Consider the following 27,288-nt stretch of genomic DNA (forward strand, 5'->3'; position numbering starts at 1 on the left):
TCATCATTCAATTGCGTTTTTCGGCGCGCCTTCGGGCGTATAACTTTAATAATCAGACATATTTTTCAGCGCGCCCAACTTTAACATATCAGGCATACATATATCAGAGATATCTGTATGTTCAATATTTTTCAGCGTGCTCTTTGAGCGCAATTACTTTAATATATCAGACTTTTTTCAGCACGCCCTTCCTGTGCATGACTTAAACATACAAGACATATATATCAGAGATATCAGGATGTTTCATATTTTTCTCGGCGCCCTTTGGGCGCCATACTTTAATAAATCAAAGATATATGCCAGAGATATCTTGATGTTTGCTAAGTGAAAGTGTACCATTATGAAATCTACATTTCATATGAAAAGCATGACAAATTCCTGATACTTTTTCTGTTCTCTCCATGAGAATTCAGTATGAGAAAGCAACATGCACTAATATTTCACAATGTATATTTGATACAATGACTTATTTTAGAGATAGAAAATACCGTCAATGACGCTGTACCTTCTCTAATGTGTGGCCAGGTCAGGTAATTGGTTGTTGGCATGGAGTTGTTGGTAAATAGTTGATGATGTAGGGGCATGAGGTGGGATATGGACCCAAAGAACCCAAAAGATGATTAAATACATCAATCAAAAAAATTCTAAGCTACAGTATAAACTGCCTAAAGATAGTTCAATGTGGGAAAAAGTTAAATAATTCAGAAATAAGAATTCACAGTCCAAAATAGTAATGACGCACTTCCTTACTGACCTGAGTGCATGTGAAATACACAACCTGGCATCTGTAAATTAAATGTATACCAAGTGATCATTTTAAGTCACTTTTAACTGTTTTTAATGGATTTTCCAAAGAATCCTGTGAAAATGATGAAAAACGCTTATCTGGTCTTGTGTTTGTATAACCTCATGGCTGATAATTGTCATAGTATTGAAAAAAAATTGAAAGTGAAGAAATTACTGTTTTTAATAGGCATATTTTCCTTGAAATACATGACCGTGTAAAGAATATATGCTAAAAGTGTTTAAGAGTAAATTTCTTTTTAAAAAATAATTTAATCTGTGACCAAAGGATTTTTATTCTTTGAGTTTACAAATTCAAACATTGCAATTTGTTCAATCATCTTGTGCAGTGCAAAATTTATAAAATGACTGAAAAACAAAAAAAATTGGCAGAATTAGTCTTTGTGATGTAAAATTATGGGTTGACATCACGATAACTGTTAATCTGTTTGAAGTACTAATATACTATAATTTAAAAAAGAAAAGTTCATGCAGAAACGGTAAAATATATTGTCAGCAATGTAGTGTTAATTTTGACTTTACATCAAAATATGCCTATGCTGGATACCAAATATAAAGGGTGAAATATTAAAATCAGCCATGTTCAGCAAAATCCACACAACAGCATTGATCCTTTTCTAATTTGATTTGATTTGCTCATGTTATTTCTTGTATGACAGTCAGTACAATATGGAACTTGAACACACACAGTGAATAAGTATGCTGTAAATGAAATGGTGTGGCTGCATCCACATGCAGCAATAGGAGTGCCTTTGTCTCTCACCCCTCATTTCCAACCTGTCCCATCCCTGAAAAATAGTTTGGTCTTATATTTATAATGTTAATAATTTCTGTATTTGTTAAAATCTGCGCATCTCAAAAACTTTTGATCATAAACATTTTCATTGTTTTTTATAGCTGACCAGTCAGTTAACCTGTTTATATTGAATATTTGCGCATTTTTCCGCAGTATTTGACATTTTCTGAATACCTTCTTATTCAGTTTGTCATTTTCTAAAAGTTTAAATGCTCCATTGTGTGGTCAAGCTTTCCACAAGCATCAAATGTGGTACTTCATATAGGAGGGTCTGCCTCTAGAGGGCGGGCATCATGAATAGTGTTTGTTGGTTAATTCCTCCATGTAAACTTCTGATTGTACTGTAAACATTGAACATGGCCGACGTCCGATTTTCCTGTCTAAAACTTTCACTCATTTTCGTTCATATGACTCTGAAACTCCAGGAAACGATTGGGAAGAAAGGGTTATCTTGAAATATTGAGGTACTCGCCGATATTTTGCAAAATTAAATGAGAAATATGCAAGGAAAATGCCGACAGGCTTACACAATGACAGTTTTCAGACTCGGAGGCATATGATCATCTCTGCAGACTGCAGATTATGCAACAGGCCCAGATCACGTGAGGCCATGAGGGGATATCCACGCAACTCAGTACCAAACACTAGCGCTCACAGAGTGAGCAAACACAAAGTGAGTACCCCTAACGTCAGCTCAGTAGTCTGTAATAGATTGTAGTCAACTAAGAAACCTTGGAGAAAGGCTTAACACTGTGGCTATGCCGCTAAGTCCCTTTTGATTTTTGTCATAGCTCAAAATCGTTCTCCCACACCTCAACCTGAGCCATGAACACCCCCACCAGTTTATGATATAACCCATCACAATGGCATGACGTCAACGGATCTTGACAGACGGAAGTCTTGACAGACGGAAGTACTTGACAGCAGCTTACTGGTTTTCAACTCTAATACCTTCTCTGTCTATAAATAGACACGAGAAGGTAAAAAATGACAAGATATCTTTCGTTCTCATTGATGCAACTGTCTTCCTTTGTGTCTCAGGTTTTCTGTAGAATGATGCTTTTTTATGACCAAAATAACAGTTAAAAAAGGCAGTTTTTGTCATTATTAGCTGTGCTTTTATGGTTTCAATGTCACAAGAAAAGGTCATCTCAGACACTACACACATCAGATTTAGCTAAAATGCCTCTCTATGGCTCTACAGGTAATTTAATTGGATGGCTGGCAAGTCTTAACACCCATCAAAATTTTTGATTTACTGCTTTTTCCTCTTTGATATTAATGATTGACATCCATTTCTGTTCAGGACATCTGGTTAAGCATAGAATATATGAAATACATTCACAGCTCATTCAAAATGTACTGTATTCAAACTACCGTATAAGATTGACACTTTGAAATTTCTGTTACAACTGACATGTCAACAATTTCATTAAAACACAGAATGACTGTTAAAATATAAATGTATGTAAAATATAAAATATATATATATATATATATATATATATATATATATATATATATATATATATATATATATATATAAAATTTATGTCCACCTTTTGTTTTACATTTGTCGTGTTTGGGGGGGTCACCCTGTTTTCAAAATTTGGGATGGGGGGGTCACCCTGTTTTCAAAATTTGGAATAGGGGGGTCAGCCGCTTTTTTACGTCAGCAAAAAATAATCCACCGCCCCCCCCCCCCCCAGGCCGAAGAAACTGACCAGTCCCTTAATCAGTCTAGAACATTCTCAAGGTCACTGCCCTTAAAGACCTCACAACCTTGAATTCAGTTAGTGGTGCTTGTAATGTTCTGGAAATTTAATTAATTATGTAAAGAGAGATAATTTTAGAACATTAATTAGCATGTCAATAAAAGTTCTCGATTGTTCTTATATGCTCTTATGTAAGCACACAGGTATAAATAGGGACGTGCACAGCTCGCAGGCAGGCATTTTGGGATTGTGTCTCTTGCTTGTTACTTCAAGTCCTTGGAAACTCCAGCAGTATTAATTTCAAGACTTTTCAAGACCTTCACTGCCAACACTGGATTTATACTGCGGACTTTGTGCAACTTCAAGCCTGCAAGCCAAAGGACTGTTCATTCATCCGACTGACTGTTACAACTCTGAGACGAGCTTTGCCGTCCCAGCTGAGATAAGTAATCTGTACACTTTTACAGTTTGTATTCTATCCCTGACTTAGCAATTAGTTTTATTTATGTAATACATTTCGTTTTACACGGAAACTGCTGAGTTCACCCTTTTGTTTGTTTTTTGTCATATAACAATACATATAACAAATGCGAGCTAAAAATCATCTTCCAGTTAGAATTTGAACATATCTACAGAGTTTGATTGGCAGCAGCTTCACATTGACCGCTTGTCAGTCTGTCTGTATTTTTGCGGCCAGATAAAAAGTGGCATTTTCTGGAGCGTGTGCCTGCGTGTTCCCTGTTTGGTGTCCACTTATGCAATGAATGCCACCATAGTTTCGCGCCCTTTTAAAGGGAGGCTCCGCCTTTAACAACTTTTGTCCTGATTGCATATGTTGTGGGAAAACATGACATAATGAAACTCATTGACAACTGAGTTTGTATCATATCGAGAGATGCTGTATTTCTGGAAACTTTCTATTTTATTTCTATCACTCTTATTAGGAAAGTTCATTGAATATACAAATCAAACATTAAGTAACTGACAGGTGTCTTTGTTCACTATTAATGCAATGTGAGCTCAACATCTGTTCCAAGTTTCATCAAAATTAATGAAGTATTTTCTTCACATATCAGCCTAATTATGAAAATCATTAAATATGCAAATCAGAAGTTAATTGACATGATACTGCTACATGTCTTTGCATGTTGTTATGACCCTGTGAGATGAACATCTGTACAAACTTCCATCAAATTTGCTATAGCTTTCCTTCCCATATCAATAATTATAAAACTTCATCAAATATGCAACTTAGCAATTAATTGTCATGATCTGTCTAAATGTCTTTGCACACAGTTACAGCTCTGGTATATGAACACCTGTACCAAGTTTCAATAAATTTGAGTCAGTATTTCTTGACATATTACCAAAATTATGAAAATTAGTTAATTGTGCTAATTAGCAATTAACTGACACAATACTGACATGTCATTGTGAGCTATTAGAGCTATGTGTGACCAGCGCTTGTATGAAATTTCATCAAATTTGAACGAGAACGAGAAAGACGTGCACCAAAATACCTCGAGGATTACGTGAGCAGAATAATCTCCTGACTAGATATATACAGAGACCGGATAGTCCACCCCGATCTCTTAGTTAAATTAGAAATAGAATTAGAATGCATGCAATAGAATAGCAATATATTTACTTCAATTTTATTATTTTCAGAATTTCAATTAGAAACTTTTGACTCATTTATCAATGGACAATATGAACTCTATCATGAACTTTATCAAAAAGTCAGTACATCAACATCCGATCATTCAACATTTTGGAACAATCACACATAATCCAAATTTAATTAAAGGAGGGATGTAGTGTTTCAACACTATCTCACATCTGTTCACTTCCATCAAGTAAACATCCTTGAGTCAATATACTGACCTGACAATAACATTCCACAGGTTAAATATCCATGATGCGATATGTCACAGTCTTTACTCTTAGACAATAAAGTAAGCAGTTCTAGTTTTGACATCAAGCCTACAACAGTGTCTGTCCCTGTGTCCACACACAAACTACACACACACAGACACATCACAAAATTGTCATTGTTGATAATGTATATTTTACTTGCTTGTCTGTGTGCCAATGTTATAGGTATTTGGGCCATAGTAACTTTGCAAAAGATAGGCATAAAAATGAAATTGGTCCTTGCCAGTGCTCTGAGTACTTGAATTTACTTTGGTCTAATTCACTGTGCTTTTGAAAAACTAGCTATCAAATAAGAGCCTGACAGGAAAAGACATGCAAAGTTAGATGTTAACATGAAAATGTCATCAATATTTGCTAATTACAAATGAACATGCATGAATTCAATCATGAACCCCGGGATTATGTTTTTACATCAAATATGATTTTGAAAATATCAAACTCACCTGGCGTCAACAGTGCTCTTCCGCATACATCACCTAATGCATAAATACCCTTGGCTGTAGTATTTTGATATTCATCAACAGCAATATTGCCATATTTATCAACTTCCACTCCCTGTTAAAATCAAAGTGAGATGTATATGGGCAAAATGAATTTAAAAAGAATAGAAGCACTTTGTCTTTGCTGAGCTTACTATGTCTGACCCATCTGATGGGATATCAGCATTAGAGTATTAGTATTTGTATCGTTCTAGTTGCATTGCACCTTTTGAACTTTAAGGAAACCATCACATGATGTACCAGTGTTAATGTTCTTAAAGTCATTCTAATGAGTTTGAATTCATGTGGTACTTGTACTTATGAAAATTTACATATGATCTACCGGGTAGGTGCTGACATGTGTAAAACTTATCAAATTACCTTGAAGTGTCGGCACCTCGGCCGCACTTCCACAAACACATTTTATACATTTTAACCTGACAAGGGCATGGCTACATCCTGGATCAGACTTTGGGTGGAGGTCGCCAAAATATACACTTGGGGAATGGCTTCCCCCTCCTCACAATTAAACCCTACTTAGTGTCTAAATATGATGAATTACAGACCATCTGTAGGTACATATGATCTGAACTTGCCAGACCATGACGCTGAGACCAGACGTTGTGTCCACCCTGACAATTTATCAAGGATCAAACCTTTAATGTCAATTGCAATACATAGTGGATATAACTGTATGATTGAGCTTGGGAATCTCACTCCTCACTTCTCCTCCTTGCGCTGCATTTCTCCCTGCGGAGCCTGCTGTGTGTGCTGAAGGCCAGGACTCTACAGTGTCAAGACTGTGGTCCTACCATTGAGCAGAGTGACTGAACTACGAGAGAAGCATTGGGTGTGCATACACTTGGCAAGTTGTACCTGAACTGAGACGATCTCGACATCCTATGGAATAATCGTACGGGGCCTGAATTGCGGGACCTCTGGTGCTAGGACAAACAACTGTGTACACGTGCTATGGGAAAGGACTCAAAAGGGATCTGTGTTGAAGTTACCGGATCAAAGAATTGAATGCTCGACTGGACATTGAACACGGCAAATGGACGCTTACTTAACCCGGCAAACTAGCAGTAGTTTACTCAAAGAATGAAATGGGGTTATATTTGGGGTAAAAAACCTCAATTTTGGTATTAATGATGAAAATTAATTTAAGTCAACCAGATATGAACTGTAAATGCTCATGTGTTTCATTATATATTGCAGTTATGTGTAAATTTGAACCTTCGCCACATGTTTGCAACTTCATTGAAAGTGTTATGATCAACATAATGAATAATATTCACCACAGATTAATTCTAAATCCAAGTATATATCCCCAATCGGGAAAGTTCATTAAAATATGCAAATTGGGAATTGACTGAAATTTTCTCATTAAAATGCAAATAAGGAATTTGCTGAAGTAAAAATGTTAAATGACTCTCAATAATCTCTTATCATAATATCTTTAATGTAAAAAGCAATTCGTCAACTTTGGTCTAGTCAAGACATATAAATACCCTTAATTAGGAAAATTCATTAAAGACGCCCCTCGGGTACTTATAGCGGATTACTAGAAATGGACGCTCATTATGCAAACCTACGCTGAACGAGTAAGACAAAGGGGAGCTCCCGAAAACGTAGCATTTTCATCATTTATAAGAGACTACTTGCCAAATTTAAACACCTACGGTAGCGTGAATATGCTAACCAGCAGTTGAGGGTCTCAATTTAAACACTAAATAAGTTCAGAGGTAGATTTCGATGTCTAAATGTAACAAGGACAAAGTGCCGTCGATTTACATATCAATGCATATCAGTACACGTCACTGGCATTGACTGTCGATCAAACGCTTCTTCAAACTCAGCCTCGTATCAACGAAATGTTTGTACAAGTCATCGTTGATGACACAGTCCCCGCTTGTCCATTTTGTTATAATCTTTGGTGTCTAGGTAGCTGTAGTCTAGGTAGCTGTGGAATGACATTGATGCAACGGGTGCATCAGGCCTGTGACTTGCATAATAAAGTAATCTGAGGAACGTTCAATAAATGACTCATCTCTGCCGGTAATGACCACTCAAGGAACTTTTGATTACATCACACATAACGATGCCCTTACTGCCTCCAGTGTCGTGATTGGCACATACTATACACATGGTTTGGTGGAATTTTTGAAATGGTATGGGATCGGGTATGTTGTTGTAATCAGCCATTTCGGATCATATAATGAAACAATTTAATGTGCACAAGAATGCAGCCATAGTACTTTATCTTCGTATCACGTTTGAACAAAATCAGTCCATCGAGGGACAGTGACCTATGTTTATGTTTCAAAGACATAAAAAAATCACACCAAAATTTAAATCAAATGGCTGTTTATTGACCATATGGATCATAGCACAAAATTAGTAGACATGCATATGTATGCCATAGCACTTTATCTTTGTACCAAGTCTCAACAACATTGGGTAAAGAATATTTGCATATGATTAAGCCTCAAAGACATGAAAAAATCCAAAAATGACCATCTGACAGCGATATTGGAAAAACATAGGGCCAAAGTCCCTGAAGCTACTATAGACATGGATACAAAATTAAGTATTTCCTGACTGTATGAAATTATCTCACTAAGGTCATCCTAGGGACATGTAAACCAAATATTAAAGCTGTCTGACCAGCGGTTTTGAATAAACAAGCGAATCAACAGTTGACAGAGCTCTGCTGTGTTATGTAGAGAATAACCTTTTGTGACACATGTATTGATGAAGAAGGTGGATATCTTTGATAGCTCATTTCAGGATGGCCTGACCAAAAATGGAAAAAAATTCCGTAAAAATACAGATTTGCATATTTCATCAGACTATATTAGTCTATAATAGCAAATAAACGAGAGTTAATTACATTCTAATTAAAGTAAACAAAACTTGCTTAAATCAAGATTTACGCCATAACAAAACAGCATATCTGTCAGGTTATAAAGAATCTTGAGCTGGTTATCTTTTAATATCAGTATTTTCATCCTATTAACCAAGCACATTTTAACTTTCAAATTAACATTGTGAGTAAGTTCTGTTGAATAAGTTAGACTGTACTACTCAGAGAAAGCACACTGAAGAGACAAATGTTTGTAACTTAAGAAGTTCAAGGTCATCAAAAGCATTATAAGGAATCATGTTACACTTTCATTGCACTGTTTACACAGATTGCATAATTGCTATAAATAGCACGAGGAATCTTACAGCCAAGCTTTACCATAAAAACCCTATCACTTTGACCACTCTTTTAATTGACCACTCTATTTTTTTCCTTAAAAAGTAATCTTATTTTATCCTTACCAAGTCAACCATAAATGGAAATTAGAACTTTCTCTATCTCTATTTATTTGACCACCCAATCATGACAAACTATTATGAGCAATTTCTTTTAGATAACATAAATGGTGGTTCAGAATATATCAAAGTTGGGATTCAGGAAAGTTGCCTTTACATGTTTTAATCCTCCAAGATGGTAAGCATTTCACTATGAACTGTCAAAAAAAGTTGAACTTTCTGATAATTCAACACTAAAATTATTTTGGCTTTGATGATTTCCTAATTAATTCAATTATTTAAAATCATATTAATTATTTTTTTCTGGTGAATTGATAGGGTTTATACAGTACAAGAATTACTTACAATGTAAGTCAAATTTTGACCAAAAATGACAAAAAAATTCCTTAAAAATACACATTTGCATATTTCATCACAATTTGAACAAATCTAAGTTGGGTTATCCCTAAAGACCTGTATACCAAATAACAAAGCTGTCGACCAGCGACCAGCGGTTATGAAGAAGAAGATTTTTTACCAAAAACACCTTTTTTGGCATTAATTTGCCTATTTTTAACAATATCAAAAAATTAAAAAAACTAGTTTCTCAAAATCATATTTTTCATCTACACAACAAATATCAAATCAGTAAGTACTGCGGTTCTCAAGATATTTGAGTGGACGGACGCCTCACAAACGGACATACATACATACATACATACATACATACATACATACATACATACATACATACATGACTGACGACGGACGGCGGACGGATACCCATCCCAATAGCTTCTATAGACTATAGTCTATAGTAGCTAAAAATGACAATCTGGCAGCCATATTGGAACATGTCACGAAGTAAATTGACATGTGCGATCTTTGTGCCAAGTTTGGACAAAATGGGTGTGATGACCTTTGAATTACGATTCAAAGACATGCAAAATTCCAACAAAATGGCAGTTCTGCAGCCATAATGGATCCTATCCCAAGCTTAATTGATACATGCATATGTATGCCATAGTGCTCTGCCTTTGTGCCAAGTTTGAACCAAATCGGTTCAAGGATGTTTGAGTTATGGTTCAAAGACATGAAAAAATCGCAAAAAAATGGCCGCCTGTTGGCCATATTGGATCACATCACGAAATAAATTGGTGTTCATATGAAGGGCATAATGTTTTGCTTTTGTGCCAAATTTGAACAGAATCGGTTCAAGGATGTCTGAGTTATGGTTCAAAGACATAAAAAATCGCAACAAAATGGCCGCCTCACGCCCATATTGGATCGTATCGCAATATAATTCGACATGCATATGTAGGACATAGTGTTATACCTTTGTGGCAAGTTTGAACAGAATCTGTTCAAGGATGTCTGAGTTATGGTCCAAAGACATGAAAAATCGCAACAAAATGGCCGCCACACGCCCATATTGAAACATATCGCAAAATAATTTGACATGGATATGAAAGCCATAGTGTTATGCCTTTGTGCCATGTTTGAGCAGAATGTGCTCAAGGATGTCTGAGTTATGGTCCAAAGACATGAAAAATCGCAACAAAATGGCCGCCACACGCCCATATTGAAACATATCGCAAAATAATTTGACATGGATATGAAAGCCATAGTGTTATGCCTTTGTGCCATGTTTGAGCAGAATGTGCTCAAGGATGTCTGAGTTATGGTCCAAAGACATGAAAAATCACAACAAAATGGCCGCCACGCGCCCATATTGAAACATATCGCAAATTAATTTGACATGGATATGAAAGCCATAATGTTATGCCTTTGTGCCCAGTTTGAGCAGAATGTGCTCAAGGATGTCTGAGTTATGGTCCAAAGACATGAAAAATCGCAATAAAATGGCCGCCTCGCGCCCATATTGGATCGTATCACAAAATAAATCGACATGCATCTGTAGGTCATAGTGCTATGCCTTTGTGCCAAGTTTGAACAAAATCAGTGGAGCAGTGTCTGAGAAACTGTTGATGACGGACGGACGGACGGACGGACGGACGGACGGACGGACGGACACACGGACGGGACCCAATCTATAAGTCCCCGCCGGACTTCGTCCGCGGGGACTAAAAAGCTCTGGAAGCGTTTGTTTAGTAAATCAAGAATAAACACTTGTAACCACTTTGCCTTGCTTGATCTTCTAACGGTAGCCCGAAACATAAATGTTCCGAAGATCAATGCGGTTATGTAAAACCGTTGAGGTAAAAAAGTCCACCCGACTAACTTTTCCTGGGACCTGCAAAGTACCTACCTTCGATGCATTCTGAAAACAAAACGTAGTAACATTAGTATCTAGGTCGGTATAGTTCGGTATACTCTTTTTGGAGGATGTGGTGGCCCTGAAAAGGGCCGTTTTGGTTTGGATTGAACGTAGAGAGGAGTGCTCATGACCACCTATGGCCAACGTACGGTACCCCGGGCAAATTAGGATACAGTGACCGTACAAGGGAAGTTACACAGAGGGGCATTACTTCCCTTCTTGTGACGACGACATCATCTGCCCGCATAAGTTGTTGCTTTCGCAACAAATACCGCTCGTCCCGCCAAGCATTTCTCTGATCCAACATGTTCCAGAATTTTCGATAATGTCGATGTCGAATCGACACGTTGCCGTTGCAGGGCTCCTGACCATTGCCAAGCCATTCCTGTCTGTTTGTTGTCACACAGGGTTGGCCAAAACAATGGGGGCATTCATTGGCAGCGGGATCTCGCGGAATTACAAAACGACGTCCGCTGTTTTCACCTTCGACTCCTACCTTTTCCACTCCGTTGCTTTCTTGACGCGTGCTTGCGGTTACAGGAATCGCTCTTTTCTGTCTTTTCTGACAACGCGACTTCTTTGACTTCAGAAGATACACAACTTGCCAGCCACGGTCATTGAAAATTTCTTTGATGACACGTAGCTGCTCTTTGGACACGGCGATTCTGACGTCGTCACCCATGCTGAAGCCAAACTGGGAATGAAATACGAGGGCTTTTCTAGAACGATTTGAATCCCCCCCCTCAAAAAAAACCCACATTCACACGTATTCTCATTACCATGCTTGTAAAAGGCAAAGGTCGTATAGTCGAAGTTTGATACCACAACAACAACTGCAAATGTGTATTTTCATATCATTGCCAACTAAAGGTGTTGTTGCTAAAGCAGAATACAATTAACAGGAACTTGTGCCTTGTCCTGTGACAAGGTGTACATTTTACACAACAAAGCTGGGTGATAGATGAACAGGTAGCTTGTCACACTGACATCTATCCAAACGAGAACACTTTTGCAAATGAATAAATGTAATGTGTACAATATTCCAACATCAGAGAGTACCAACCCAGGCACCTGTAGAACATATGATCTTTACACTAATGGCCATATTCCCCATATATTTGCGTATTGAAAAGTTTGATAAAAGTTGTCATGTATCGGCAGTTCCATATGTCCTATAAACTCAAGTGGATTTTTCCTATCTCTTTGGGACAGGAATTTTAAAATCCCTAGTCTATATGTTTACTGGTCGTTTCGGCACCAAGTCGTTTCGGCCCGAGTCGTTTCGGCCTCTCGATTTCCGGCCCCAAGTCATTTCAGCAACGCAACCCAAGACGTTTCGGCATCTCTGTTTCTATTTTTTGCAAACTATTTAGTAATTTACTGACCGTCCCATTCGTAAGCGTGACCTTTGCGTTCTGACCAGTACTTTCATGTGCATTTTGTGTGACTTTTGCCGTGCTGTTACGGCACCGCGTTCAAACATTTGCCGTGTTGGCGGCTATAGCTGTCGATAAACTTGCGTCACAGATTTGAAAATGTGAAGCTTTTTCTTACGGTCTCTTACCATGTTCTCACAAAGATAAAAGCATGTACATGAATGTTTTATAGTTGACCCTATACTTTTTAGTACTTTGATTTGTAAAATTACGCTCCAGCACTAGTTCCCACAGGTATATAGCCTTGAGCAGGCCGATACGTCTTGGGTCGCGGTGCAAAAACGACTTGGGCCTGAAATTGGGAGGCGAAACGTCTTGGGCCGAAACGTCTAGCCGTCTATACTAAATATTGTTCAGAAAATAATATCATTATTCAAAGAGGGTATTTCCTGAGATTTGTTTTATTAAGGTGTTCTGACGTATTATAGGAAGTACACGGTCACTTGTCAACTGCAATTTCTCTCTTCGCCTACGTGGATATACACAAGTACAAATCCCGTGTTTAAAACTGTTTACACACGTCCATGGGCCCGTATGCGAAGAGCTGAATATCGCAGTCAACAAGTGACTGACGAAGTAGCGGTGTCTAAAGTTCACAGCTGAACCCAATGAATAAAGAAAACCCACAAACTACAATCAGACAGACATTTGGTTGAAACATAATGTGATAAGGTCAGAATCACTCACGCTTCGTCAATAATAAAAAATACAAGACAGCACGTGTCAACAAGACTTCTGTTCTCCTTTGTGTTCACATTTCATTGTTTTGTGTGAAGCGTCAACTAGACCAGGCTATTATACAATTTACACATGGTGTGACTAAATTCATGCGACGTGTCATGTGACATGCCAAACACGTAGCTTGGGGCCACAATCCCTGGTGCTTTCAACGAAGGTCCTGTCTTTTCGGTTGATATATTTGTTGTTCCGATTTGTTCCATGATGTAAATCGCGACAACAAAACCTGGCTAAACCGACATGCAGAGAATAGCTACCGATATCCACGCGAATACCCTATCCGCTTTCTACCAAGAAGTACTCCATAAAATTGATGTAGTTTAGGCAAAATGTGTTTCCTTCATGAAACAATTAGGAATGGCGCCATTGAAGTGGTCGCAATACACACGAAACACGCTCACGCCACTGACACACTAAAAAGACCTGTGCGGTGAGAAATCGGGCGCGTCAGTGGCATGCAACACCGTAATTTATAACCAACAAGTTTAGATTCTAATAACACCAACCGAGCGAGGTAGTTGCAGTTTCTATGAACTTCCATTTTCAACAAGTTGTCTCATTGAGATGGTTTGGCTGTTATATTTGTCTATGTTCAAGTGATCAGCGTCCCCTCAAACTGATCGATCAGCATAGCCTGTCGGCGTCTATTCACCTACGACCTCGCACACCGTGAGCGAACCTCAAACGAGATAGAAAATAACAAATGTAACTTAGCTTGCTCAAAAATCAATGGTTACAAAGCGAGTTTTTGAAGTTCGTGGGGACAACTGGGGATTTTACATATTGATCGATCAGTTTGTGAGGTCATAACGCAGGCGCAGCGCGATAAGCTTATGCTCGACAGCATGGTCCAAATCAAACGTCTTTTCGTGCGCGCACGTCCGTTTCATTCCTGGGGTTTCACTTGTGAAAAATACATATATTTAACTTCGACTGTAACCTCAAATGTGGTAACCGTTATATCTATAATGTATATGGATAATTCAGGTGATAATCGGGTCAAGTAAATCTGTGTAGAGAGTGATATTGATACTGATATAGGCTATGTTTGACCGGGAGGAGTACCCACTAATGCGAGAACCAGGGATTGAGAACGGCGGCTTTAAACTTGCAAATAAGGTATTGGCTAAAGTAAAATTTCTTAATGACTATCAATGTTGTATCATAGTATCTGTAATGTACACAGCAAGTTTCGTCAAATTTGATCTAGTCAATACAATTCAACATCCCTAATTAGGAAAGTTCATTAAATATGCAAATTAGAAATTGGCTGAAGTAAAAAAGTTTAATGACTTCCAATAATGTTGTTTTATAGTATCTTCAATATATGTAGCGAGATTCATCAACCTCAGTCGAGTCAATTCAGATATATATCCCTCATTAGTGAAGTTCATTAAATATGTAAATAGGGAATTGGCTGAAGTAAAACTGCTTAATGATTTTCAATAATGTTATATCATAGTATCTTCAATGTACATAGAAAGTTTCACTAACTTTGGTCAAGTCAATTCAGATATATATATATCTAATTAGGAAAGTTTATTAAATATGCAAATAAGTATTTGGCTGAAGTAAAAATGCTTAATGACTTTCCAAAATGTTAGATCATAGTATCTTTAATGTACATAGCAAGTTTCATCAATTTTGGTCAAGTCAATTCAAATAAATATCCCTAATTTCAAAAGTTCATTAAATATGCAAATTAAGAGTTTGATGAAGTAAAAATGCTTAATGACTTTCAATAATGTTAAATCATAGTATCTTCAATATACATACCATAACAAGTTTTGTCAATTTTGATCAAGTCAAATCAGATATATATCCCTAATGAGGAAAGTTCATTAAATATGCAAATTATCCAGTATCTTTTATGTCACCCCTTCATACCTTTCATAGCTGATATATCTTGATGTGATCAACATTTGTAGCGAATCTCATCAAATTGTGTGCAGTAGTTCTCAATGAATATCCGTTTTTTCTAAAATCATTAATTATGCAAATGAGCAAAAAGTAAGTGAGCCACACCCACCAAAAACTAATCAGCTCTTGCCATTTGCAAACCCAATCTATGTACCAGATTTGATTCTGATCTGATGAGCCGTTTTTGAGATATTGAGTACATAGACAGACAGACAGACACACAGACAGACAGACAGACATCGCTGCGACATATGCCCACGTGTGTCAACACGTGAGCAAAAAACTTGACACTATTTTCTGAAATGTATTATTTCACTTGAAAGAGTATATGTAGAAAAAAAGACTATTTTATTTGGCATTATCTATCCTCATCCTAAAATGGTAGGGGTTTAAAGACTGACACTCTCAAAAATTGATTAAAATCATGATAAGCAAAATTAAAATGTCTCCTATTCAAAATGTAAGAACTTTATTGCCAAACAAAATAGTCATTTTGTTGATAGCATTTAAAGAACATAATGTGAAAATTTAAGAAAATTTGACCCAGCCAGAGTGAAGTTAAATTCTTTGGAAATTTTGAAATTGGGAAGAAAAAGAAGCCTGGAAATCGGGTGATTTGCATTCATTTGCATAAATTAACACTTCTTTATCACAAAACTTACGACTGCTTGACAAGCTAAAAGGTGAACCCCACCAACATTTTAATCTTGGATTGACATACTAATTAAAATTGAATGAATATTTGCAAAAACGTGATTTTTGAGTAAAATATGCTGTGTTGGGTGAGCGCCCCCTTAATAGCTTCTATTGGCCTTCACTTGTAACAATTTTAATGTCAAGTGCATTTGAACACATTTTGATGCATTTTCCATTAAATACCAAGGCAAAGTACTGTTTTACAATGGATCATTTCCTATCTAAGTGACAGGACAATGAGGGTGTGTGTTGGGTCGGTGGTGTCAACAGCACAGTCGCTTGACTGTGGTGTTCCTCAGGGATCTGTCATTGGACCTGTGCTTTTTAGTTTGTATACAGCACCCCTTGAGGACATCATAGAAAAGCATGGTTTAGAATCCATGTTTTATGCTGACGACTCCCAACTGTAAATTACTTGCTCCCGTGTCTCCACACCGACAGCTAAAATTGAGAACTGTATCGAAGATATCAGACAGTGGATGTGTGCAATGATGGCAAGACTGAGGTGATTAGATTCTCGTCGAAATTTAGTGATGGAGGTCAACCATGTGCTTGTGATCTGCGGGTTGGGGGAGTTAGCGTTCACTCATCCCCTGTAGTTCGTGATCTTGGTGTTACACTTGATGCAACAGCATCTATGCCAGCTCATTTCACTAATTTATGTAAGTCTGCTTCATTTGCTTTATGGAAAATTGGAAAAATCCGTAATCTTCTTGAGAAAAATTAGTACATGCGTTTGTTACATCAAGACTCGATTACTGTAATAGTTTAATGTTTGGCCTTCCGAATTATCAAATCAGGAAGTTACAACTTATACAAAATTCAGCTGCACGTCTTGTATTGAAAATAAAGAAAGCAGATTCTATTCAACCAGTACTACGTAGTTTACACTGGCTACCTATTTATAAGCGAATAGAGTTTAAAATTTTATGCTTAATGTTCAAGGTTTTAAACGACACGGCCCCGAGATACATAAAAGAGCTCATATGCGTTCATAATCTGGGGCGATGTCTTCGGTCGACTGCTGATGGTGCAGCGATCAGTTTACACCAGCCGATCGCTAAGACTGTGTTTTACGGAGATACCTTTGTAAAGAGAGTTACTTGTGTGATTTTTAACCATTTTCATTGCTCGATTTTTTATAACTGAAATGTAATGCGCCTTGAGATGTCTTTTACATGGAAGGCGTTTTTAAAGCAATAAATATTATTAATATTATTATTATTATTATTATTATTAAGTATGAAATACAGTGTTTTCAATCAGATTCAAACTCACATTGAACAGCACCCAGTCACCTAATGGTTGGCACCTGTTCCATTGGACAAAGGCACACATACACAACATCATGCAGCCTTCTCTAAAGACGTTTTGACCGAAAATGACAAAAATTGAAATAAAAATACAAATTGGATATTTCTGCACAATTTGAACAATTCTGAAATAGGTCATCCCGGGTCATCCCGGGTCATCCCGGTCATCCCTTGCTGTTCAGAAGAAGGAGATTTTGCCCAAAAATAGCAAGGTTACTGATTAGTCTCAAAAATACAAATTTACATATTTCATCACAATATGAATAATTCTTATATAGGTTATCCCTTTCGACCTGTACTCCAAATACTAAAGAAATCAGACTGGCTGTTTTGAAGAAGCTTGGAATGTAAAAACGTTGATGGATGTGGGATCCTGCCACACATCCACCAGTCATATAAGCTCATCATTACTGATAGAGTAAAAATCTGTAAAGAATTTCAAAGACAATTTACTTTTACAAAATCACTGGCAAGTCATAAAGCTGTGTGGTGTGTCTGCATATTCATGCACATGGCTGTCAGTGACCCTGACCCCTTGAGGTTCCATATCTGGACTGGTTGCACATCCGAACAAACGTCATATCCCACTAGGCCTTCAGATAATTGATATTCTACTGAATTCTTATGGGAGATGAATTGTTTCAGTCTGGCTTATATTTAAAGAACCCCTATATAAACAGGTATTCATTATTGGCCAGCGTAGAACATTGCGTCAATGACACTTGGCTTACATTTAGTTCAATGTGGCAACAAGAGTAAGTGAATGTGGGATTATAGCCCAAACATGGGACTATGTGTCCAAGGGTAGGTGACCAAACGTAAGGAGGTCAAATGGTCTCCTGCCCCGAGGGTACGTAATCCCTTGTTTGGGCTATACTTATACTATACTATACTATTACATGCCTCTCTTACACATTTTTCACTTAAATTTTTCACCCCAATTCCCTGTATGGAGGTCCACACTAGCCATTGATAACAATGGGTTTGGACCAAACCATGGTGGTGAAAGGGTTAAAATATACAGGTTTACTGGCAAATGATAATCAAATGCTTTATTTATCTTAGACGAAAATCTGTTAAAAACGGAACGATTTTCATCATTGAATGGTGCATTGATATGTTTAAACTACTGTTATGCGGTTATCAATTTTTTTATATAAAATTTTCCTAAAATTGGATTTCCTATACAAACCATGAAATTTCAACATTTTTACATTTTACAGAAGTTGTCAAGTTGATGTTGTCAAGTTAAAAATACCGGTAGTTCTGGTTCACTTTCAGTCAGGTGATGACTATGCAGCCTGCGATGTCATCGATGAGTTATCATTGAATCCTATGGAGAGCATGGTGTTTAATATAGGAGGCATGTAATAAATATCATTTAATCACTTTGGGCCTTAGCTTCTAATAATCATAATGTCAAGTGCATTTGAACACATTTTAGGGTTGGCAAATGTTGCAATGGTCACACACATACCAGCATACAAAACCATGCAGCCTGGTACATCAAAATTATTGATACAACTTCACCTGCCAAGGTAAAGATGTTCTCTTGTGATATTGTAATACATGGAATTAATGTAAACAATATTTGGTAATTCATAAAGCAGCAATATTTAAGAAAACTTATTATTGGCTTGGATATCTTTGGTTGTGTTTCTGTAAAAATATCACAAACCTGTAAAATTCTCACTCACAGTTATGCTGCCATTTTCTCAATGTTTGCACCTCTGCTGCTCTTTATTTTTTATTTAGTATACTTTTTGCCAATGATAATACTGGTACCTTCAAACTAATTCCCATTTACAGTTTAGCATACACCTACAACATCAAATACAAAGGTGTAATGTGCAGCGGTTCTCAAGATTTTGCACTTCGACCTGAGAGTATGAGTAAAGAATGAAATATTTGGCATTGCTTTACCCAAAACAGCAAAAATTGTCACAAATGAATAAAATATTGCATGTTTTGTCACAATTTGAACATACTGAACAAAGATTACCCCTGGAAATATGCATAAACCAAGTTTCAAAGCAATCAGACAAGCGATTACAGGGAATATGATGTTTTGACCAAAAATGGGAAAAATTGCCTAAAAAGTACAAACATTACAATTTCACCACAGTTTGAAGAGAATGGACTAGGGTTACCCCTAGGTACTAGCATACCAAGTTTCAAAGCAATCAGAATAGTTAATTTAGAAAAAGTGATTTTTTGACCTAAAATGTGAAAAATATGAAAATTTCACCATAAATTTGAACTAATCTAATAGAGGCTAGCCCTAGGATCATGCATACAAAGTTTCAAAGCAATGGGAAAAGCGGCTTCAGAGAAGATTTTTTTCCCAAAAAAATGGGGAAAATTGCCCACAAAATACAACTATAATTAAACTCTTGTAGCTAAATACTTTGTACTATCCAGCTGTCTTTATCAATAGTGTTCCCTGGGTCATAATTTCATGGTAGAAAATGTGAAAATCTTGGATCAGGAGCCGGATTGGTTCAAGAGAGGTATTAAGGAAGCAATATACATAAGAATACATAAACCAATGCTGAATCATGATGGCGAAGGGTATCAACTTCCTCGACTTTGGGATAATATTTTAAGATCATGCATGCACAGTGGTGCTAATCAACACCATTGATAAAGATGGCTGGATAGTTGTCAAAAGCTCTGGATAGAGAAATAATTCTCCGGTGCAGTACAAAGTACATGTATTTAGCTACAAGAGTATAGTATGTCTGCACAGATGAGTCTGCATCATAGTATTAACTATAACAAGTCATCGTTGATGACACAGTCCCCACTTGTTAATGGGTACTTTGATTACAAGTCCTCAGAGAGGATAGAGTCCTCTTCATTTATTAGGTCTGTGATAAAAATACTTTGATACAGATGGCACTCAATGGCTAAGAATGAGTTCCATGGTGATGAAAACATTAAACCAATGTAGGCTACCATCCTAAAGGTCATTAAATGAGTCAACTAGGAATTAATCAACAGGATGTTGCAAAACATTTTTGCATACTATCCTAACACAGTAACAGATTATCATCGGTACCATATTTCATAAAGTTTGATGCAGTATTTACAACACTATGAGATCCACATCTGTATCAAGTTTCATCAAATTTGACGCATTATTTGTGGATATATCACTCTAATTAAGAAAGTTCATTACATATGCAATTAATGCAATTACAAATTAATTAAAATGACACTGATAAATGTCTTTTTCACTGTTAAAGCAATGTGAGCTTAACATCTGTACAAAGTTTCATGAAATTTGATGCAGTATTTCTTGACATATCAGCCTAGTATTACGAAACTTCAATAATTGACATGATATTGCTACATGACGTGAAACAAATTGATGTGCATGAAATAGGTCAATGTCCTTGTACCAACTTTAAATGATACTGGTGGAAATATGTCTGAGTTACGGCTCTGTACATGAGAAAATCATAACAAAATCACTGCAACGCAGAGATATTTGATCTTACTGTTTAAACATAGGGCCAAATTCCCTGAAGCTACTATAGACATGGATACAAAATTAAGCATTTCCTGACTGTATGAAATTATCTCACTAAGGTCATCCTAATATATTACATTGAGATAAAGCCTAGAAACCTGTATACCAAATATCAAAGCTATCAGATGAGTAAACTTTTGAGAAACAAATATTTTGACCAAAAATGGCAAAAAATGACCCAAAATACAAAAATTGAAGATTTCATCAAATTTCAATATATCACACTGAGACAACCCCTGGGAACCTGTATACCAAATATCAAAGGCACCAGACAAGTAGTTTTTGAGAAACACATTTTTTGACCAAAAATGGCAAAAAATTGCACCAAAAGTGCAAAATTGCAGATTTTGTCATATATTCAATATATCATATTAAGTTCATCTGTAGGGACCTGTTTTGATGAAATAAAGTTTTGACCAAAAATGACAAAAAAATTCCTTAACAAGCGACCTAGCGGCCGATATAGCTCCGCTGTGTTTATGTACAGAATAACTATTTTTGACACATGTTGATGAAGAAGGTGGAAATCTTTGATAACTCAATGCAGTGGCCAGAAAAAAGTGGCTAAAATAGCTGCAAACATACAAAATTGAAGATTTCATCATACTTTGAATATATCACATCCGATCATCCCTAAGAACATGTCAACCAAAGCTATCTGATGAGTAGTTTTTTGAGAATAAAATATTCTGACCAAAAATGGCAACAATTGCCCCCAAAAATAAAAATTGCAGATTTCATCATAATTCCAAAATATCACACTTAGTTCATATGTAGAAACCTGTATACCAAATTTCAAAGCTGTTAGACCAGTACTTTTTGAGAAACGCATTTTCTGACCAAAAATGGGAAAAATTGCCCCAAAAATTCAAAATTGCAGATGTCATCATTATTTCAATAAATATCATTTAGTTCATCTATGGAAACCTGTATACCAAATTTCAAAGCTATCAGATAAGTAGTTTTGGAAATACACATTTTTTGACCAAAAATGGAAAAAATTGCCCCAAAATTACAAAATTGCAGATTTCATCATTATTTCCATAAATATCATTTAGTTCATCTGTAGAAACCTCTATACCAAATTTAAAAGCTATCAGATGAGTAGTTTTGGAAATACACATTTTTTGACCAAAAATGGCAAAAATTGCCCCAAAATACAAAATACCGTCAATGACGCTGTACCTTCTCTAATGTGTGGCCAGGTCAGGTAATTGGTTGTTGGCATGGAGTTGTTGGTAAATAGTTGATAATGTAGGGGCATGATGTGGGATATGGACCCAAAGAACCCAAAAGATGATTAAATATATCAATCAAAAAAATTCTAAGCTACAGTATAAACTGCCTAAAGATAGTTCAATGCGGAAAAAAAAGTTAAATAATTCAGAAATAAGAATTAAAACTCCAAAATAGTAATGACGCACTTCCCTACTGACCTGAGTGCATGTGAAATACACAACCTGGCATCTGTAAATTAAATGTATACCAAGTGATCATTTTAAGTTACTTTTAACTGTTTTTAATGGATTTTCCAAAGAGTCCTGTGGAAATGATGAAAACGCTTATCTGGTCTTGTGTTTGTAAAACCTCATGGCTGATAATTGTCATAAAATTGAAAAAAATTGAAAGTGAAGAAATTACTGTTTTTAATAGGCATATTTTCCTTGAAATACATGACCGTGTAAAGAATATATGCTAAAAGTGTTTAAGAGTAAATTTCTTTTCAAAAAATAATTTAATCTGTGACCAAAGGATTTTTATTTTTTGAGTTTACAAATTCAAACATTGCAATTTGTTCAATCATCTTGTTCAGTGCAAAATTTATAAAATGACTGAAAATAAAAAAATTGGCAGAATTACAGTCTTTGTGATGTAAAATTAGGGTTGACATCACGATAATTGTTAATCTGTTCAAAGTACTACTATACTATAATTTAAAAAAGAAAAGTTCATGCAGAAACGGTAACATATATTGTCCGCAATGTAGTGTTAATTTTGACTTTACATCAAATATGCCTTTGCTGGATACCAAATATATAGGGCGAAATATTAAAATCAGCCATGTTCAGCAAAATCCACACAACAGCATTGATCCTTTTCTAATTGATTTGTTGCTATTTGATTTGATTGCTTATTTTTGGTTAATTCCTTTTTTTTTGTTAATTACTGAAAGTCAGTACAATATGGAACTTGAACACAACACAGTGAATAAGTATGCTGTAAATGAAATGGTGTGGCTGCATCCACATGCAGCAATAGGAGTGCCTTTGTCTCTCACCCCTCATTTCCAACCTGTCCCATCCCTGAAAAATAGTTTGGTCTTATATTTATAATATTAATAATTTCTGTATTTGTTAAAATGTGCGCATCTCAAAAACTTTTGATCATAAACATTTTCATTGTTTTTTATAGCTGACCAGTCAGTTAACCTGTTTATTTTGAATATTTGCGCATTTTTCCTCAGTATTTGACATTTTCAGAATACCTTCTTATTCAATTTGTCATTTTCTAAAAGTTAAAATGCTCCTTTGTGTGGTCAAGCTTTTCTACAAGCATCAAATGTGGTACTTCATATAGGAAGGTCTGCCTCTAGAGGGCGGGCATCATGAACAGTGTTTGTTAGTTATTTCCTCCACATAAACTTCTGATTGTACTGTAAACATTGAACATGGCCCACGTCCGATTTTCCTGTCTAAAACTTTCACTCAATTTCGTTCATATGACTCTGAAACTCCAGGAAACGATTGGGAAGAAAGAGTTATCTTGAAATATTGAGGTACTCGCCGATATTTTGCAAAATTTAATGAGAAAAAATGCAAGGAAAATGCCGACAGGCTTACACAATGACCATATTCAGACTCAGAGGCATATGATCATCTGCAGATTATGCAACAGGCCCAGATCACGTGAGGCCATGAGGGGATATCCACGCAACTCAGTACCAAACACTAGCGCTCACAGAGTGAGCAAACACAAAGTGAGTACCCCTAACGTCAGCTCAGTAGTCTGTAATAGATTGTAGTCAACTAAGAAACCTTGGAGAAAGGCTTAACACTGTGGCTATGCCGCTAAGTCCCTTTTGATTTTTGTCATAGCTCAAAATCGTTCTCCCACACCTCAACCTGAGCCATGAACACCCCCACCAGTTTATGATATGACCCATCACAATGGCATGACGTCAACGGATCTTGACAGACGGAAGTCTTGACAGACGGAAGTTCTTGACAGCAGCATATTGGTTTTCAACTCTAATACCTTCTCTGTCTATAAATAGACACGAGAAGGTAAAAATTACAGATTTCATCAGAAATTCAATATATATTACTTAGTTCATCTATAGGAACCTGTATACCAAATTTCAAAACTATCAGACCAGTACTTTTTGAGAAATACATTTTTTGACCAAAAATGGCAAAAATTGCCTTAAAAATGCAAATTTGCATATTTCTGCACAATTTGAACAAATCTGAAATAGATCATCCCTAGGGACATATGTACCAAATATAAAAGCTATCTGACCAGTAGTTTTGAAGAAGAAGATTTTTAAAGATTTTTTTACCAAAAATGACAAAAATTGCCTTAAAAATACAAATATGCAAATTTCACCACCATTTGAACAAATCTGATTTAAGTCACCCTAAGCAAACTGCATATCAAATTTCAAAGCAATCAGACGAGCGGTTTCAGAGAAAAAGATTTTTTTACCAAAAACACCAACAAATGCCCCAAAAATACAAATATGCAAATTTCACCATGATTTGAACAAACTGAAGTGAGGTCACCCCAAGTGAACTACATACGACGACGACGGACGCCGCCGGATAATCAACCTATTTGATAAGCTCCGCGTCGCTGACAGCGGAGCTCAAAATACAGATTTGCATATTTCATCACAATTTGAACAAATCTAAGTTGGGTTATCCCTAGGGACCTGTATACCAAATAACAAAGCTGTCAGACCAGCAGTTATGGAGAAGAAGATTTTTTACAAAAAAACGCCTTTTTTGACGCTAATTTGCATATTTTCAACAATATCAAAAAATTAAGAAAATAATTTCTCAAAATCATATTTTCCATCTACAAAACAAATATAATATCAGTAAGTACTGCGGTTCTCAAGATATTTGAGTGGACGGACACCTCACAAAAGGACATACATATATACATACATACATAAATACATACAGACTGACAACGGACGCCGGACGGATACCCATCCCAATAGCTCCTATAGACTGCAGTGTTGTCCTTAGAAGCCGAGTGCCAGGTAAATAACCTGGCTGTTTTGCATTTTTTCCCGGCTACTTTTAACGTGATTAGATTCGGGATTGCACTGCCAGCTGTTAGACGGCACACGTACGATTAGCAGTTTTGCGACCCCTTTCCCCGTATGGAACTGCACAAACACAAAACAGTTTCTAAATACCCATTTGTGGGTTTTTGAGCCCGATCTTTTATTTGTTAAATAGTGTGATTGGCTGATGGACAAGCCTATGGTGTTGCCTTTGTTACGAGCAGTGTAATTGGTTTGACTAGTATGAAGGTCATCTTAGGTCATTTTTAACAATGGCGTCAAAAAGAAATGTGGCGTCGGCCACTGGCACCTTGCCGATGGAATATTTTTTCCCGAAGAAAGCCCAACAATACATTTAGTTTATGTATGAAAAACTTCAATTTTGCTGAATTTGTGAGAGAAAGGCGCCGAAAAGATGTGATTTTGATCGACGGTTCAAAGTTCATGAGACTGGCAAGCTAGTTTTCCGCCGCCATGATGGCTGCCAACGTCACTACGAGTATGATCTTCTCAACAAATCAAGTTATTCTCAGAGCAATACCGACGCATTTTCTAGATAAATTTTTAAAAAATGAGCTAGAACTGATTTTTTTTAGAACCAACTGTTTATTTGAATGGGTATTTTATTTTCATTGATTATTTTTACGTACTAGAATCCATGATCACAGGCATTTATGTTGCCGACCGTTGCCGACCGGCGCATCATCGTCACGGCTCACAGCTTCACCGTGGCGCTGATCCCCCGTAGTTTAAGACAATAGGACAATACGTCGTGGATTCCGGCATGGGTTCAATTTCACTACGCTTCTCAATGTTCTCCATGTTGGGTTGCCTGATAGTGTCTTTCGATAGACCCTCTGAATCATTTTTTTCACAGACTCGTGGAGCAAATTTGAAAGACAATAGAGTTGTTTCCTTCCGACGCCATACTGCATATCTGCTTTGATCAAATTTGGGAACAGCGAGACATGACGATCATGCACGGTTGGCATTTATTAGTAATTTGTTGCAACATTTCTGTCAATCACTCACTTTGTGTCATAAGTTTCAGAAACTATGTGGTAATAAAGAATGGGAAATGAGCAATGAAATGAGCAGACTGCAGGTGATTTAAGATTAAATGTTAAATCTTCACTGCAAATAAAACCATAAGTGTGTCATAGATAATACAAACAAAACAAAATCATGTTTGTTTGTCAGTTTTGTTGTATGTGAACCACGTCTAAGACACACAACAAAAGTACTGTTTCAGTCTTAGCTAAATGTCCCCTCAGATGCCACCAGAGAACACCATTTCCACTCCAAAATTTCATTTTTCGCCTTGCGAGAGGGGGGACACCCCCCTCTCTCGCTCCCTCGTTCGCAACGCTCACTTGCAACTTGGTCGCTACGCTCACTCGCAGTACACCCGTCTACTTTCTTAAATTACCCAGCTACTTTTAAATATAAGGACAACACAGTAGACTATAGTCTATAGTACCTAAAAAATCAACACGTATATGTATGACATAATTCAATGTCCATGTACCAATTTTGAATAAAATCAGTTGACGCTTGCCAGAGTTATAGCTCTCGACGTTAAAAAAACCATGACAAAATTGCCACTATGTGGCCACATTGGACCATATCATCAAACAAATCAATGTACATATGTATAACATAAGTCAATGTCCTTGTACCAACTTTGATTAAATTTGCGTGATACATGTCTGAGTTGTGGTTCCAGACATGAAAAAATCCTAAAAAATGGGCACACGGTGGCCATATTGGATTGTATCACAAAACAAATCAATGTGCATATGCATGACATAGGTCAATGTCCATGTACCAACTTTGAAAAAAAATCGGTTGAGATATGCCTGAGTTATGGCTTTGTACATGAAAAAATTGTAACAAAATGGCCGCATGGCAGCCATAGTGGATCGTATCACAAAACAAAGTGACGTACATATCTATGACATTGGTCAATGTCCTTGTACCAACTTTGAATAAAGTCGTTTGAAACATGTCTGAGTTATTGCTCTGTACATGAAAAAATATTGGATCGTA

At 36.6% G+C, this 27,288-nt stretch overlaps 1 protein-coding gene across 1 annotated transcript in view; it reads right to left on the reverse strand.

The window, feature by feature from the left end:
- The window catches only part of LOC139118319 (glutathione reductase, mitochondrial-like), a 195,071-nt gene that overhangs the window by 41,945 nt on the left and 125,838 nt on the right, over positions 1 to 27,288 (reverse strand). The window contains exon 8 of the mRNA XM_070681575.1: positions 5,694 to 5,805. Within this exon, the coding sequence (XP_070537676.1) occupies positions 5,694 to 5,805 (112 nt within the window). The remainder of the gene's footprint in view (positions 1 to 5,693; positions 5,806 to 27,288) is intronic.

Source organism: Ptychodera flava, chromosome 19 (genome assembly GCF_041260155.1).
Source record: "Ptychodera flava strain L36383 chromosome 19, AS_Pfla_20210202, whole genome shotgun sequence".
NCBI classification, from domain to species: Eukaryota; Metazoa; Hemichordata; class Enteropneusta; family Ptychoderidae; genus Ptychodera; species Ptychodera flava.